This window comes from Cheilinus undulatus, linkage group 2 (genome assembly GCF_018320785.1).
Source record: "Cheilinus undulatus linkage group 2, ASM1832078v1, whole genome shotgun sequence".
NCBI lineage: Eukaryota > Metazoa > Chordata > Actinopteri > Labriformes > Labridae > Cheilinus > Cheilinus undulatus.
Genome location: NC_054866.1, coordinates 1,647,799 through 1,660,333, shown reverse-complemented (window position 1 = coordinate 1,660,333; position 12,535 = coordinate 1,647,799). Strand labels below are relative to the sequence as shown.

Sequence of the window (12,535 nt, the reverse complement as noted above, 5' to 3'; positions counted from 1 at the left end):
GTGTCAGCTTTTTAAATACAGACCATAAAGTGCATAATTCTTAGGCATGTAGGGCATGAATGATTCATCATGGAGCCCAACGTGCCACAGTCCACAGGGGTGGGGGTGCGTAGAGGCAAACACACAAGCTCAACATGTCCACATATGTGTGTGTTGCTGGTGGTCAGCCCTGATGACATCTCTTTTGTCTGGGCCTTTTCACCCATACTAATATGTTCAGAGACCGTTGGATATGTTCAGGTCCTTTGGAACCCTACTACCCACCCAGTAACTTAGGCTGTGCTTACTCACCACAACCAGCCCTTACTCTGCCCTAAAGATGTGGACTTTATTGTTTCAGCAGATTAATTTTCCATGCCTCAGGTAATATGCAAAGACACCCAGAGGAAGACCGAGATAGTGTCAGTCCTCCTTCACCCAATGGTGCCCTCTGGCAGCTTACTTGCCTTGCTTACATCTATGGCTTATTTCAGCCTTAATTTTTTTTTTTTTTTTTTTTTAAGATTTATTTTTGGGCCTTTTCATGCCTTTATTAGATAGAGGAAGGACGGTGGATAGACTTAGAAACAGGGAAGAGAGTGGGGAGAGACATGGGGTAAAGGGCCACAGGCCGGATTTGAACTGGGCCGCCCGCATACATGGGTAGGGCCTCAACCATTCAACCATCTGCACGCCCCAACCTCAATTTTTGAACCTAACATGCCTGAAGTTTATGCACAGTACTGCATACAAATCTATATCCATGTCTACGCTGTATATTTATGTAATATGACAAGAAAAAGTATGTGAATCCATCGAAACGATCTACTTTTCTGCACTGGCCATCAAATGGGATCTGATCTGCATTTAATTCACAAGTATAGGCAAACACAATGTGCTTAACCCTAATACCTTACAAACAGTTTTACTATTAAAAGTCTAAATTGAAGACAACCATTAAACATTCACAGTGCTGCTGGAAAAAGCCAGTGAACCCTTAGGCTGTTGACTCCAAAAAGAGCTTATTGGAGTCAGGAGTTATCACACCTGAAGTCATATTGATAAAACAAGATTTGAGTCAGGTGTAGAGCTACTGTGACTTATAAAAACACTCAAAATTTTTAAGTTTGCTCTTCACAAGAAGCATCTCGGAAGACTTTCCATCAAAAATTGTTGAGCTGCATAAGACTGGAAAGGGTTTCAAAGTCATCTCAAAGACATCAGGTATTCACTAGTCCACAGTTAGACAAACTGTCCACAAATGGAGACGATACAGTACCATGGCTACTCTCCCTAGAAGTGTGTACCCAGACAGGTTGACCTAAGAGCAAACACAGAATGATCAGTGAGGTAAAATAGAACCCCAGAGTAACAGCTAAAGGCTTAAAGGAAGGATCAAGGAACAATCAGCATCTCTGTTCATGAGTCTACCATACACTAAAGATTAAACAGGCACGGTGTCCATGGCAGGAACCACAGAGGAAGCTGCTTCTTTGTGCATAAATCTACTGCAGCATGGCTTCAAAAAAAGGAAATCCACCTTTTGGAGTGGACCAGTCAGAGTCCAGACCTGACTCCAGTAGAGATGATGTGGACAGACTTCAAAAAAATTCTACAATAATAATTCCATTCAAAAAGAAAATATTTACATATGTATAAGGTCTAGTTCATGGTGGAGGTGTGCAGATTGATTTTCTTTGGTCAAAACTGCTTACATAATGTGCTGCAACATTTGCACAGTGTTGATCTGCACCCTGCAGATCTGGGAGCTTCTGTTGGTTGTTCATCCTGATGAATTATTTTTGTTGCTCGTGAAGAGAAGAAAGAACTCATCTCTGATGCCGTTGTCATTCAATTCTACGCGGTAAAGAGACTGGAGAAGTAATTTACCTAGACATGTCCATTTTGGGCTGGCAGGACCTCATGTTGTTTTCCAGTTTTGTTTCTATGGATTCTTCCATAGCATGGAGTTGATCTCTAACATGCTGCTGTTGTTTTCCCTGAACTGTATTTTTCTATTATTTCAATGTTATACTGTAGCCGAGGGTCTGGTTGTCTGGGTCTCTGTGTTTTCTGTTAGCTTTCTAAAATTTTTCTCATGTTTTGACAATCACTGTCAAACCATTTGTCTCTTTTTTTTTTTTTGATTTTCTGTTTGAGGCCTTTAGGATGAAAAAGAGGCTGTAAGGTCTAATATGTTATCAGCGTTTTCATTAGACTTTTTTGTCCCCGGTCAAAATAACCAGCAGTCCTCAAAAATTCCAGCCATTTAGAACTACTACCGGACATTTGCTTTAACATTATTTTGCTGCATTAACAGCAGCAAAACGCATAAATCTGATATTCTGTGATACATCGATACATACAAGTCTGTGCTAATCGGGAGAGAGGACACATGATTAGACCCTAGAAATGACTGCACACAGACGTTCTCTTATTTTTCTTTGTGTAAGTGGTTCAAAGTATCAAAATTGAAGCTGCGCGCTTTTCCTTACAGACGCAGTCAGTTACACAATATACGCCCACATTAAACTCATAAACAACAGTTAGCGTCACATTAGCACCATTAGCTAGTTAGCACTTTGGCCGCTACTATAACTTTGCAGCTTCCAACAGCCAAATACCATCCTCCAGTGACAGGACCAAAGTTATTTTAAAGAAACGTATTTAACAGTGACTGGTCTTGATGGTATCTTATAGCATTTTGATAACTTTATATACTTCCCTCTCTCCATTGGTAGCTTTCTTCTTTCTGTGTAGTTTTGTTGAAGTCTGTGCTTTTTTGTTCAGGATTGGTCTTTTTCGGTAAGTTGTGATTTTGCTGTGGTCTGATAGAGGGGTTAGTGGTCTGACTGTGAACGCTCTGAGAGATTCCAGACTGAGGTCGGCGATAAAATAATCTAATCTGCTGTCTCCCAAAGGTGAACTGCAGGTGTACCTATTGTACGAGTCCCCTCAAAGCCTCCCATTGACTATCTGCAGACCCAGTGAATGACAGAGCTGCAGCCATTGTGATCCATGTTTGTTTGTTGAGCTGTTGTCGTTGTATCTGAGAGGACATGTTGGAGAGGGGATGTTTCCTCTGCCTGGTAGATGTTTGTCTCCCTGTGTGCTGAGAGTGTCTGGCTCTCGCCCTGTCCTGGCTTTAAACTCCCCGCACACTATAATGTGACCATGATCCTGAAAAAGTTTAAGCTCCTCCTCTGTCCATCCATCGATTGATATTCATACACAGTCTAGGAGACGCTGCGAATGAAAAAGGAAATGATGAGCATGGTTAATTTTTACTTTTCTCCTTTATTATAGGATGAGTCTGAGCCTCAAGGTCAAAACGGTGAGACCATTTTTTTGGTACCATGCTATCTTAATCAATACAGGTAATTTAATTTAGTGATATGTAAGGTAAACCACTCCTGGTTTTATATATTCTCCTTGTCAGACACTCTGAAAAGACCTTGGGAGAAATCGTCCATGACCAGGTAAACAAGGATTCTGTTTTTCAAGTATTTGTTATTTAATCTTTTATGTGGAATTCTATAACCTCCAGATGGTTGAGGCCTCATATTTATCTTTGTGCTAAAAGTAGATCCCATTGGTGCATGTGTTTGCATGAACCTTTTTTTTTTATGAACCCTATGAAGACCAGTGTGATGATGTGAATGCCCTCCATTTGTCCTTCTAAGAGACGGGTGTCTTTGTGTTTCAACAACAGGAATAACTCTGTTTCCAAGGGCATGGACACAGCCCCATCACTATCCCAAGGTCACAGGTATACATGCATTTCCTATTTTCTCATGTTAGTTTTCCTGGCCTTTTAGCATCATCAGGTATATTTATGGATACAGGGTATGGCAATTAAAAATTAAGACTAATGCTGTAATACAACTTTATAGAACATAAACATTTTTCAGTGTCTTTTTCCTTCAATATACTCCCCTTCTGCATCAACACACTGCTGCGTTTGGGTTTTCCACTGATCAAAGCAGTACAGTAGGTCTTCTTTGGGCAGTTGTCTCAGAACCGCTGCCGTTATTTTCTTAACTTCTAAAAGCCAAACAAGCTTTCATGTGTTTTCCCTGAGGAGAGGATCCCATATAGGCACTCTGCCATAAGCCTAGATTGGTGGAGGGCTGCAGCGATTTTTGTCCCTCTGGGACTTTGTCCCATCTCCACACAAGATCTCTTAAAATCATTCTGAGTGACCATCAGGTTCTTGGTTACCTCTCTTACTAAGGCCCCTCTCCCCCGCTCAGTTGCTCAGTTTGGCTGGGCGACCAGTGCTTCGAAGGGTCCGGCTTGCACCAGTAGTCTTCTGTTTGAGAATTATGGAGACCACTGTGCTCTTTGGAATCATTACAGCAGAATTTTTTCTGTGGCTTTCCCCAGATCTGTGCCTTCTAACAATCCTGTCTCTGAGCTCTGTCTGCAGACAGTTCCTCTAAGCTCCAAACATTCAATTTAGCAATGGTGGATTCTAACCAAGGTGTAGAAACCATTTTAAAAGGGTCTTAATATGTATATGAATGTAGTATTTTGTTTTTCATTTTTAGTAAGTTCACTATGTGTGTGTGTGTATGTGTGTGTGTGTTTATATATTTACAGTGCTTAACAAATGTATTAGACCACCCTAACCAAAGTAAGGTTTATGCCATAGCTGCCCTAAATTAACAGCATTGGTAATTACCAAAATCATTTTTGATGTTTCTGCAATGGTTAATACACCAATATGTACAAGCTCTTTAACCCAAATGATATTTTTAATGCTAAAATAGAATTATTATTGTTAACCATGAATTTTACAATTTACTGATTTACAAAAAAAACTGAAAAATAGTAAAGCACATTTCTTGATTAATATGTCAAACTATAGTTATTTACTTGCATTCCTGAACAGAAAAAAATTGTTTTAGTGGTTGAATCTTATGCTTGATTCATTTCTGACTTCTCAGAAAAGCCCAGTGAGCCGGCTCAAATTTGGGTATTAAAAGGTGAATTCAGTTTGAAATTCCTCATTCCTGTTCAAAATTGTAAAATGTGGAGGGCTCACTGAAAATGAAAGAGTCCTCATTAAAGCACTTCATGATGCTGGATGGTCTCTGAGACAAACAGGGAAAGACATAAAGTGTTCTTACAGTGTGATCAAGTATGCTTTGGAGTCAATTGTTGAGACTGATACTTACAAAATGCGCCAAGGAAGAGGCAGGAAACCAATGTTAACTGAAGCAGATGCCAGACGCCTCAAGATTTAACTCGAACTTGACTCGACTTGACTCGAACTTTAGTCTGATGACTTGAAAATACTTGAGATTTTCAGTGAGTGTGTTGAGTAAAATGTGCCCTCATTCAAACTAATGCAGTGATGATCAACCCACGGCTCTCGAGCCGCATGTGGCTCTTTAGTGACCATTTATCAGTTGCTGCTCTTTTAAGGCTTACTTTCAAAAATCCCCCCGAAATCCTCTATAAATACACTGCCTGGCCAAAAAAAAAAGTCGCCACTTGGATCTAACTAAGCAAATAGGTACGAGCCTCCTATTGGATAATTACTGCATGGGCGATTATCTTTCAGCTGGCAACAAGTTATTTAACCCCAGCTGATGCAATGAGTAACTTCTCATTTCTTAAACAACCATGTCGAAAGACACATCCTGTGGTCGTGGAAAACATGTTAGTCTGTTTAAGAAGGGTCAAAACCACCAATCAGCAAGGCTAACTGGAAAAAAAGGCTTCAGTTTGCTAGGGAGCATAAAGATTGGACTCTGGAGGAATGGAAGAAGGTCATGTGGTCTGATGAGTCCAGATTGACCCTCAGGGTGAGAAGAGAGGCAGGTGAAGTGATGCACCCATCATGCCTAGTGCCTACTGTACAAGCCTGTGGGGGCGGGGCTATGATCTAGGGTTGCTGCAGTTGGTCAGGTCTAGGTTCAGCAACATTATGTGCCAAAAGAATGAGGTCAGCTGACTACCTGAATATACTGAATGACCAGGTTAATCCATCAATGGATTTTTTCTTCCCTAATGGCACAGGCATATTCCAAGATGACAATGCCAGGATTCATCGGGCTCAAACAGTGAAAGAGTGGTTCAGGGAGCATGAGACATCATTTTCACACATAGATTGGCCACCACAGAGTCCAGACCTTAACCCCACTGAGAATCTTTGGGATGTGCTGGAGAAGGCTTTGCGCAGTGGTCAGACTCTCCCATCATCAATATTAAAATTAATGCAACACTGGATGGAAATAAATCTTGTGACAGAAGTTTATCGAAACAATGCCACAGCGAATGCGTGCTGTAATCAAAGCTAAAGGCGGTCCAACCAAATATTAGAGTGTGACCTTTTTTTGGTGGCGACTTTTTTTTGGCCAGGCAGTGTAAAAGTCCACACAAAGAAGACAGACTTTAACTGCCAAATTCAAATGAACACTTATATATTATTACTGTTGGATGCGTGCTGGATGGAGCAACATGCGTAAAAGAGCACAGAGGAAGTCCGCTGGTGGCGCATCTCTTCATAAAGTTAATTCATAGAGGTATGCTGTCTTGTGTTCAAAGTGGAGCTTCTAATGCCCTCGTTTTAACACATTTCTTCAGTCACTCCCTGCTGATGCTCTCCCATACTCGTATTTGATGATGACTTTTACGATGCGCATCATCATCGAGCCAAACACACACAGATCACATTTTGAAATAATGTAAAATTGAGTAAAACTTTTCCAAACGTGGGTGTTTTATTTGATCTTAAACATACTAATGATAAATACTGTCAAAAGGGCAGAAACAGAAAAATGAAAGCAACAAACTGGCAGGACAGAACAATCTGTGAGGGGGAGCTGCAGGTGTGAGGCAGGGCTGGTTTAAACCATTTGGAGGCCCAGGGCAAAGACCAATATGGGGACCCTCCCCCTTTAGCTAAAAGCAATAATAATGAGAGGAGAAAAAATAAAAAGCATAACTTTAAGTTAACAGAGTCACAGAACTACAGTAAATGTCAAAATATTAAATATTAATACCCAAACAGACACCCATGATTCATCAGCTCTTTTTTTGTTTATTCACTAGGAAGCAGTCATTGTGTTCACATAACTTGAGGTCTTATAACTTAACACATAACACATAACTTGAGGTTAAGAACTGGTTATAACACCTTAAACCTAATGTTGAAACAGTCAAACATGTTCACTTACAAACACACACAAACCCTATATATCCACTCACACACCTATACATAGACACACACTTACCACACAGACACACACACACTCACATTAGATGAGTTAAAATGACTGTACAACGTCTTCAGAAGTTCATTTGTTGTTGCACCACTTAGCACTGATTATATCCTGAATGCTATGTCAGCACTCTTTTTCTGTGTGATTAAGTTCTGTCACACTGGTCTGATTTTATTTAAAAAAATAAAACAATTCAAAATGCTTTCATTGTATTTGTCAAATTTACTAGATTGTTACATTGTTTAAAATGGCTTTTTATTTGGTAAACAGTGCTTATGACTTCTAAGGACTTGAAAATTTCAAGCCTATGACTTCAGACTTCACTCGACTTGTCTTGTCTTTACTTGAGCCTTGACTTGGACTTGCACGTCTTTTCTTGATACTTGGCTCGAGACTTGGGATTAAAGACTTGAGACTTACTTGAGACTTGCAAAACAATGACTTTCTCCCACCTCTGCTAGAGACAGAAGGAAGAGCACTGCTAATCTTCAGGCAGAGATGAATGCTTCTAGATCAGAGTCTGAGAAAGTCTCCAGAATGACCATAAGCAGACGACTGAGGGAACAAGGCTTAAAGGGAAGAAGAGCCGCTAAGAAGCCATTATTGAGCAAATGAGTGAAAATGGACGGTATCATGAACAAGAATGTCTACCACAACATCTAAGTGCATCATGGAATCCCTTCTGGACTGAATCTGATTGGTCGTGGGTTCATATACCAACAAGACAATGACCCCAAACAGACTTCAAAGCTGTGCAGAGACTATGGAGTACTGGAACTGATGGACTGGCCAAGTCAAAGTCTGGATTTGAATCCTATTGAACAAATTTGGGATTTAGTAGATTCAAAGATTGATGGCACAAAATTTTCATCTAAAGCACGTCTGTGGGAACAGCTAGAAACTATTTGGAACTCAGTAACAAAAGAGAGTGTGGACAATGGCAGCAAGAATGCAAGATGTTATCAAGGACAAAAGAGGCCGTACAAAATATGAAGTTTTTTGGTTATTATGTGTGAAAAAGGACTATTTAGTTGTTTCAGTTTGTTATTTGCCAAATAAATAGCAATAACATTTTTAGTTTTAAACAAGTTTTTGAAAGGTTTCTAAAATATTTGTTTTCTCATTTTTATGACAGGTGGTCTAATAAATGTGTTAAGCACTGTATATATAGTGTATATTCTTCTCTAATCCTTGTTTTATTGCATTTCCTGTTTAATGTTTTTCCAAAGGGCAAAGCCTGCAGGGCACAGTAATGATGCAGGAGGAGTGGATGACTCAGATTTAGAGAAAATGAAACAGGTAAAATTCTTATCATCCCATAATTTTCAAGTCTTTTCATGCCTTTTATAAAATAGGTTTGTAGGGGAAGAAACTCTGAGTAGACATGCTTGTTTACATCTATTACAACCCTGGCTATTTAAGTGTGCATTACACATTTGTTAAAAATTGTGCCATCTCATCTGACTGTTTGCAAATCAAAATTCTGCAGGAGATCCTGGAAGAGGTGCGGAAAGAACTACAGAAAGTCAAAGAGGAAATCATTGGAGGTAATCTTCTTTGTTCTCTCTTAAATTTATTCCCAAATTTGTTATGGTAAATGGGTGCTCATTTTGTGTTTCTCATCTCCCTTCCACAGCCTTTATTCAGGAGCTGCAAAAGAGAAGCACATAGTTTTGCTAACTGTAAAGCATATCAGAGGGATGTGATTGATGTGGTCAAGGTTTGATGGGACCTATCCTCCACAGAGCCCTCCCATGTAGCCCAGGGATTATTTTATTCTGCTGCACATTTTTTTTCTTTTCTCTTTCTGTCTTCACTTAAACCCATGTGAGCATACCTGCTTATGTGTACATCATGAATTTTCATGTGCTGTAAATATTTACCCAGGGAACCTACTCATTTTACCATGTCACCATAAAGTCATATCTCACTGACTGACCTGTTGTCATCACACTTATCCTATCCCTCCTATTCATTTATCCCGTCCTCTTCTGCACTCTGTTCTGTTTATCTGAACCAATATACAGTATAGCACATAACCTTAGCCACAGTTGCTCTTTTGTTTTTTGATCAGGTACACTCATCATATTCATCTGTCTTGCAGAGACCCTGCCACCTGTTTTCTACCATCTGCTATCAGACACACCAATTATTGAAAGAGAATTCTTCAGTTTCCATGTAAATTCAGGCATTCAAGATGTTGGCTCTGAGATTATTTATCACTCCTTCTCAGATGGCAAACAACTGTTAAACCTCAAATGACCCCAACTCTTTGACTACTGCAGTGTATCTCCTACAAATGGACTTGAGTTCCCAGCAATAGCTCAAAATCTGTCTTCACTGCTACGAGATGGAGAAGTAGGAGGAGAAGATGACAAACATACGGAATCAGATGGACAATCCGAATGCTGTGAAGGTTTAGTGTGTTGATGTTAAATGATGTGTTGGGATGTGCTCTCCTTCCATTGCACATGTTCCAAAGGGAGTGTGCCTCTGTGCCACACTGCCTTGACAGACTATCCACTCACTCAAAATGAAATGTTTGGGTGTTAGTGAAGTGCAACCTGTAGTTGTCTTCAGTTCTGTCTTATTTTTTTATACTTGCTGGGAATCATGAGAAATGGCCATGATGAGGTCAGTTTATTTGGCCATGACCAACTGCCTTGAGAATAAATGAATAAATACATATACATATATGAATATATATATATATATATATAAATGAATATATAAATAAGGAGAATTTGTTTTTAGGGAATTGTATTCAAAAAAGGACATTGTTTTTATTTTAATTGAAATTATTGGTGAGTGGGGACTTTTTTTCCTTTTTTCAGTTATGATTTTCTTATGATTTATTTTTTGTTTAACTTTTGTTTTCTAATAGAGTCTAGGCTTTTTACACTGAATTATGAGAAATCAGCTTATAGACACTGGATTGGAGATGCCTTTATAGTGAAATACAGCTTTTTCTTGAAATGCACTATCTTGTCTTGAGTTCTCTTTTGTGTACAGTTTTAAAAGTTACTTACTTTTGGCCAAATGAGTGAATATGAACCATGGGACTTGGTGGCAAACTTTTGTAAAAGATAAAAATGAATCATGTACATGAGACAGTTGTTATAAGCATCTGGTTGAATATTGCTTACCCTAGATAATTTTAATGATAGATTTTTGTTTTCTAATTTAATTCAGACCTTTTAATTTGAATGAAACAAATGGCTTGTGGCTAATGACAGAATCTACCTTTCAAAAACTCGGACAGTGTGGACCAACTTATTTTATGGTTTGGTATGTGCTAAATTAAATGGTTGCTTCGAGGGTCAACTCTATAGCTTTAAGTCATGTTCTCTCACGAGTTGTAAGAACCGTTATTTCATTTTTGGTCACGGAATTGCTCTGCATTTGAATAAACATCTTCTTTTAGATAAATGATTGTACACACCGAACCTAATAAGAGTTCAACACCAACGGATTATTTATTCCCTTTGACTGAAAAAAGGAATTATTGATATCCATCATGTCAAGATGATAGAGTCAGTGTCCTTCCAGAGTTCCATAGATGCTTCCGGAAAGCGTCAGTACCGTTCCCGCCGCCATTGCGGATTTTGGACACAGGATCAGCCGTAATCACTGCTATCCATCGATGCAGTGCAAAGAGGAGGCAGAGGGTTGGGACGTATTTAACGCGTTACTGAGCACAGGATTTGGAAACGCGATTATCAACACGTCACAACAGCTTTTTATCTAACTGTTTTTCACTGACTGGTTTCGACCTACACGTACAGTGAGGAGGTCGTAGCTAGCTAGCGCGGTGCTATTGCCTAGCCAGCTAGCGGTGCGGCTACAGTACCAGGATTGTGGGAATTTAAAGAAGCCGCAATGGCTCAAATTCTACCCATCCGCTTCCAGGAGCACCTGCAGGTATGTATCCGAAGTCCTGGACTTGAGAAAATGAACCTTCTTATCAGACTGCATAACAGTTGTTTGACAGCTTGGTAGCAAAGCTAACGTTTAACGTCAATACCCCCAACAAATGAATGACCTCCCTTCCCCCGTTTAGCCCACAGCTAATACCTAGCTCTCAGGCTAGCAGCTCATTCATTTCTCTGACACTATTGCTACACGAGTTTGCGTGTTATCCTTGTCGACCCATCGTTATCAAGCAGGCTTTCAACGTCGGCCAGGGTCGTTAGAGCCTTGTCGACAACCTTACCGACATTCCATTAACATACATGAACCCACGTAGTGTGACAGCAGATTTCACATATGATCGATGTAGTTGTATGCGTCACGATGGTGGAAGTGTGTTTTCTGACGGTAATTACAGCTACGAAAAAAAGCCAACCTGGATCACGGCAAAGTTTTTGTGAAGATGTGGTCATGATTTTGGTCCACATGCCCCCTGAACAGTTTTCGTGTGACTGATCCTTCTTAAATGGACTTACAGCTGCAAAGCCGTGTTCATCTGCTGTCTGTTTGGACCCAAAGTCCGTGAGCCAGACCAGATTTAGGAAGCCTTCCAGGTGAAAAAATGTAGAATAATGTTGGGAATGTCCATATCTGTAGATTGTACTGTTTGGTAGCTGAACCATGAAGTGAACCACCCTCATAGTAAACTGCTTTTTTCTCACTAGTGTATATCCTGGTAAAGCTCATGGTCAGGACTTCTAAAGTGTTTTAAATCATTCTGTTTGGTCATTTTAAAGGGACCCTCTTCGCTTTCATTCAAGCCCAACTCTTTCTGACAAGTAAATGCAGCTTTTCAGTCACTAGTGATACAATTTCTCCACAGTTTCTGACTAGATGATCTGTACTTTAACTTTGTGATATCTAACAACAATCAGGGTCACTAAACTCAGAAACTAGAATACGCACAAGACTAACAATCCAGGACGAACGTAAAATTCTCATTCAGTTTCATTGTAAGATGTTAATGTGAGCCATGAATTAAAAGAATGGGGGGGCGGAAATCCATCTCATCATTAGTCCAGACAGTTTGTAATTAGTATTCGACATGGCTGAAAAAATAAATGCAATTTATATAGATAACCTTTGATGTAGTGCAATTTGTATTTTCATGATAAAATGTTTTAGGTTTCATAGAAACGATATAACATTATTACTGTAAACCTACCTAACCTGTAACTCTCTTTATTAGCTATGTTTTGCATCATTCTGTTTTGAGTCAGAAACTTGGTGTTTCTGAGCCTTTATTTCCCCCATGTGAGATTGAAATTCTCTTTAAGCGTGAAGGGTCCAGGGAATCATCTTTAGGTGATTTAAACTTAGCTGACCATGTTCTGTATGTCCAGATGAGATCTGTT

General features: G+C 39.6%; 2 protein-coding genes across 7 annotated transcripts in view; both read left to right on the top strand.

Moving 5' to 3' along the window:
- LOC121518278 (vasodilator-stimulated phosphoprotein-like) overlaps nt 1-9,168 on the top strand; it is a 76,117-nt gene extending 66,949 nt beyond the window's left edge. For all 3 annotated transcript variants that reach the window (XM_041800508.1, XM_041800502.1, XM_041800518.1), the window contains exons 9-14: nt 3,286-3,313; nt 3,419-3,458; nt 3,692-3,748; nt 8,441-8,510; nt 8,701-8,758; nt 8,848-9,168. In XM_041800508.1, the coding sequence (XP_041656442.1) occupies nt 3,286-3,313; nt 3,419-3,458; nt 3,692-3,748; nt 8,441-8,510; nt 8,701-8,758; nt 8,848-8,882 (288 nt within the window). In that variant the 3' untranslated portion in view covers nt 8,883-9,168. The remainder of the gene's footprint in view (nt 1-3,285; nt 3,314-3,418; nt 3,459-3,691; nt 3,749-8,440; nt 8,511-8,700; nt 8,759-8,847) is intronic.
- A 1,554-nt stretch (nt 9,169-10,722) lies between these two features.
- The window catches only part of LOC121518202 (clathrin heavy chain 1-like), a 106,987-nt gene continuing 105,174 nt past the window's right edge, over nt 10,723-12,535 (top strand). For 2 of the 4 annotated variants that reach the window (XM_041800470.1, XM_041800478.1), the window contains exon 1: nt 10,724-11,132. In XM_041800470.1, the coding sequence (XP_041656404.1) occupies nt 11,091-11,132 (42 nt within the window). In that variant the 5' untranslated portion in view covers nt 10,724-11,090. Of the gene's footprint in view, nt 11,133-12,535 lie in introns of all 4 variants that reach the window. The other 2 variants (XM_041800462.1, XM_041800487.1) reach the window with 2 other exon arrangements.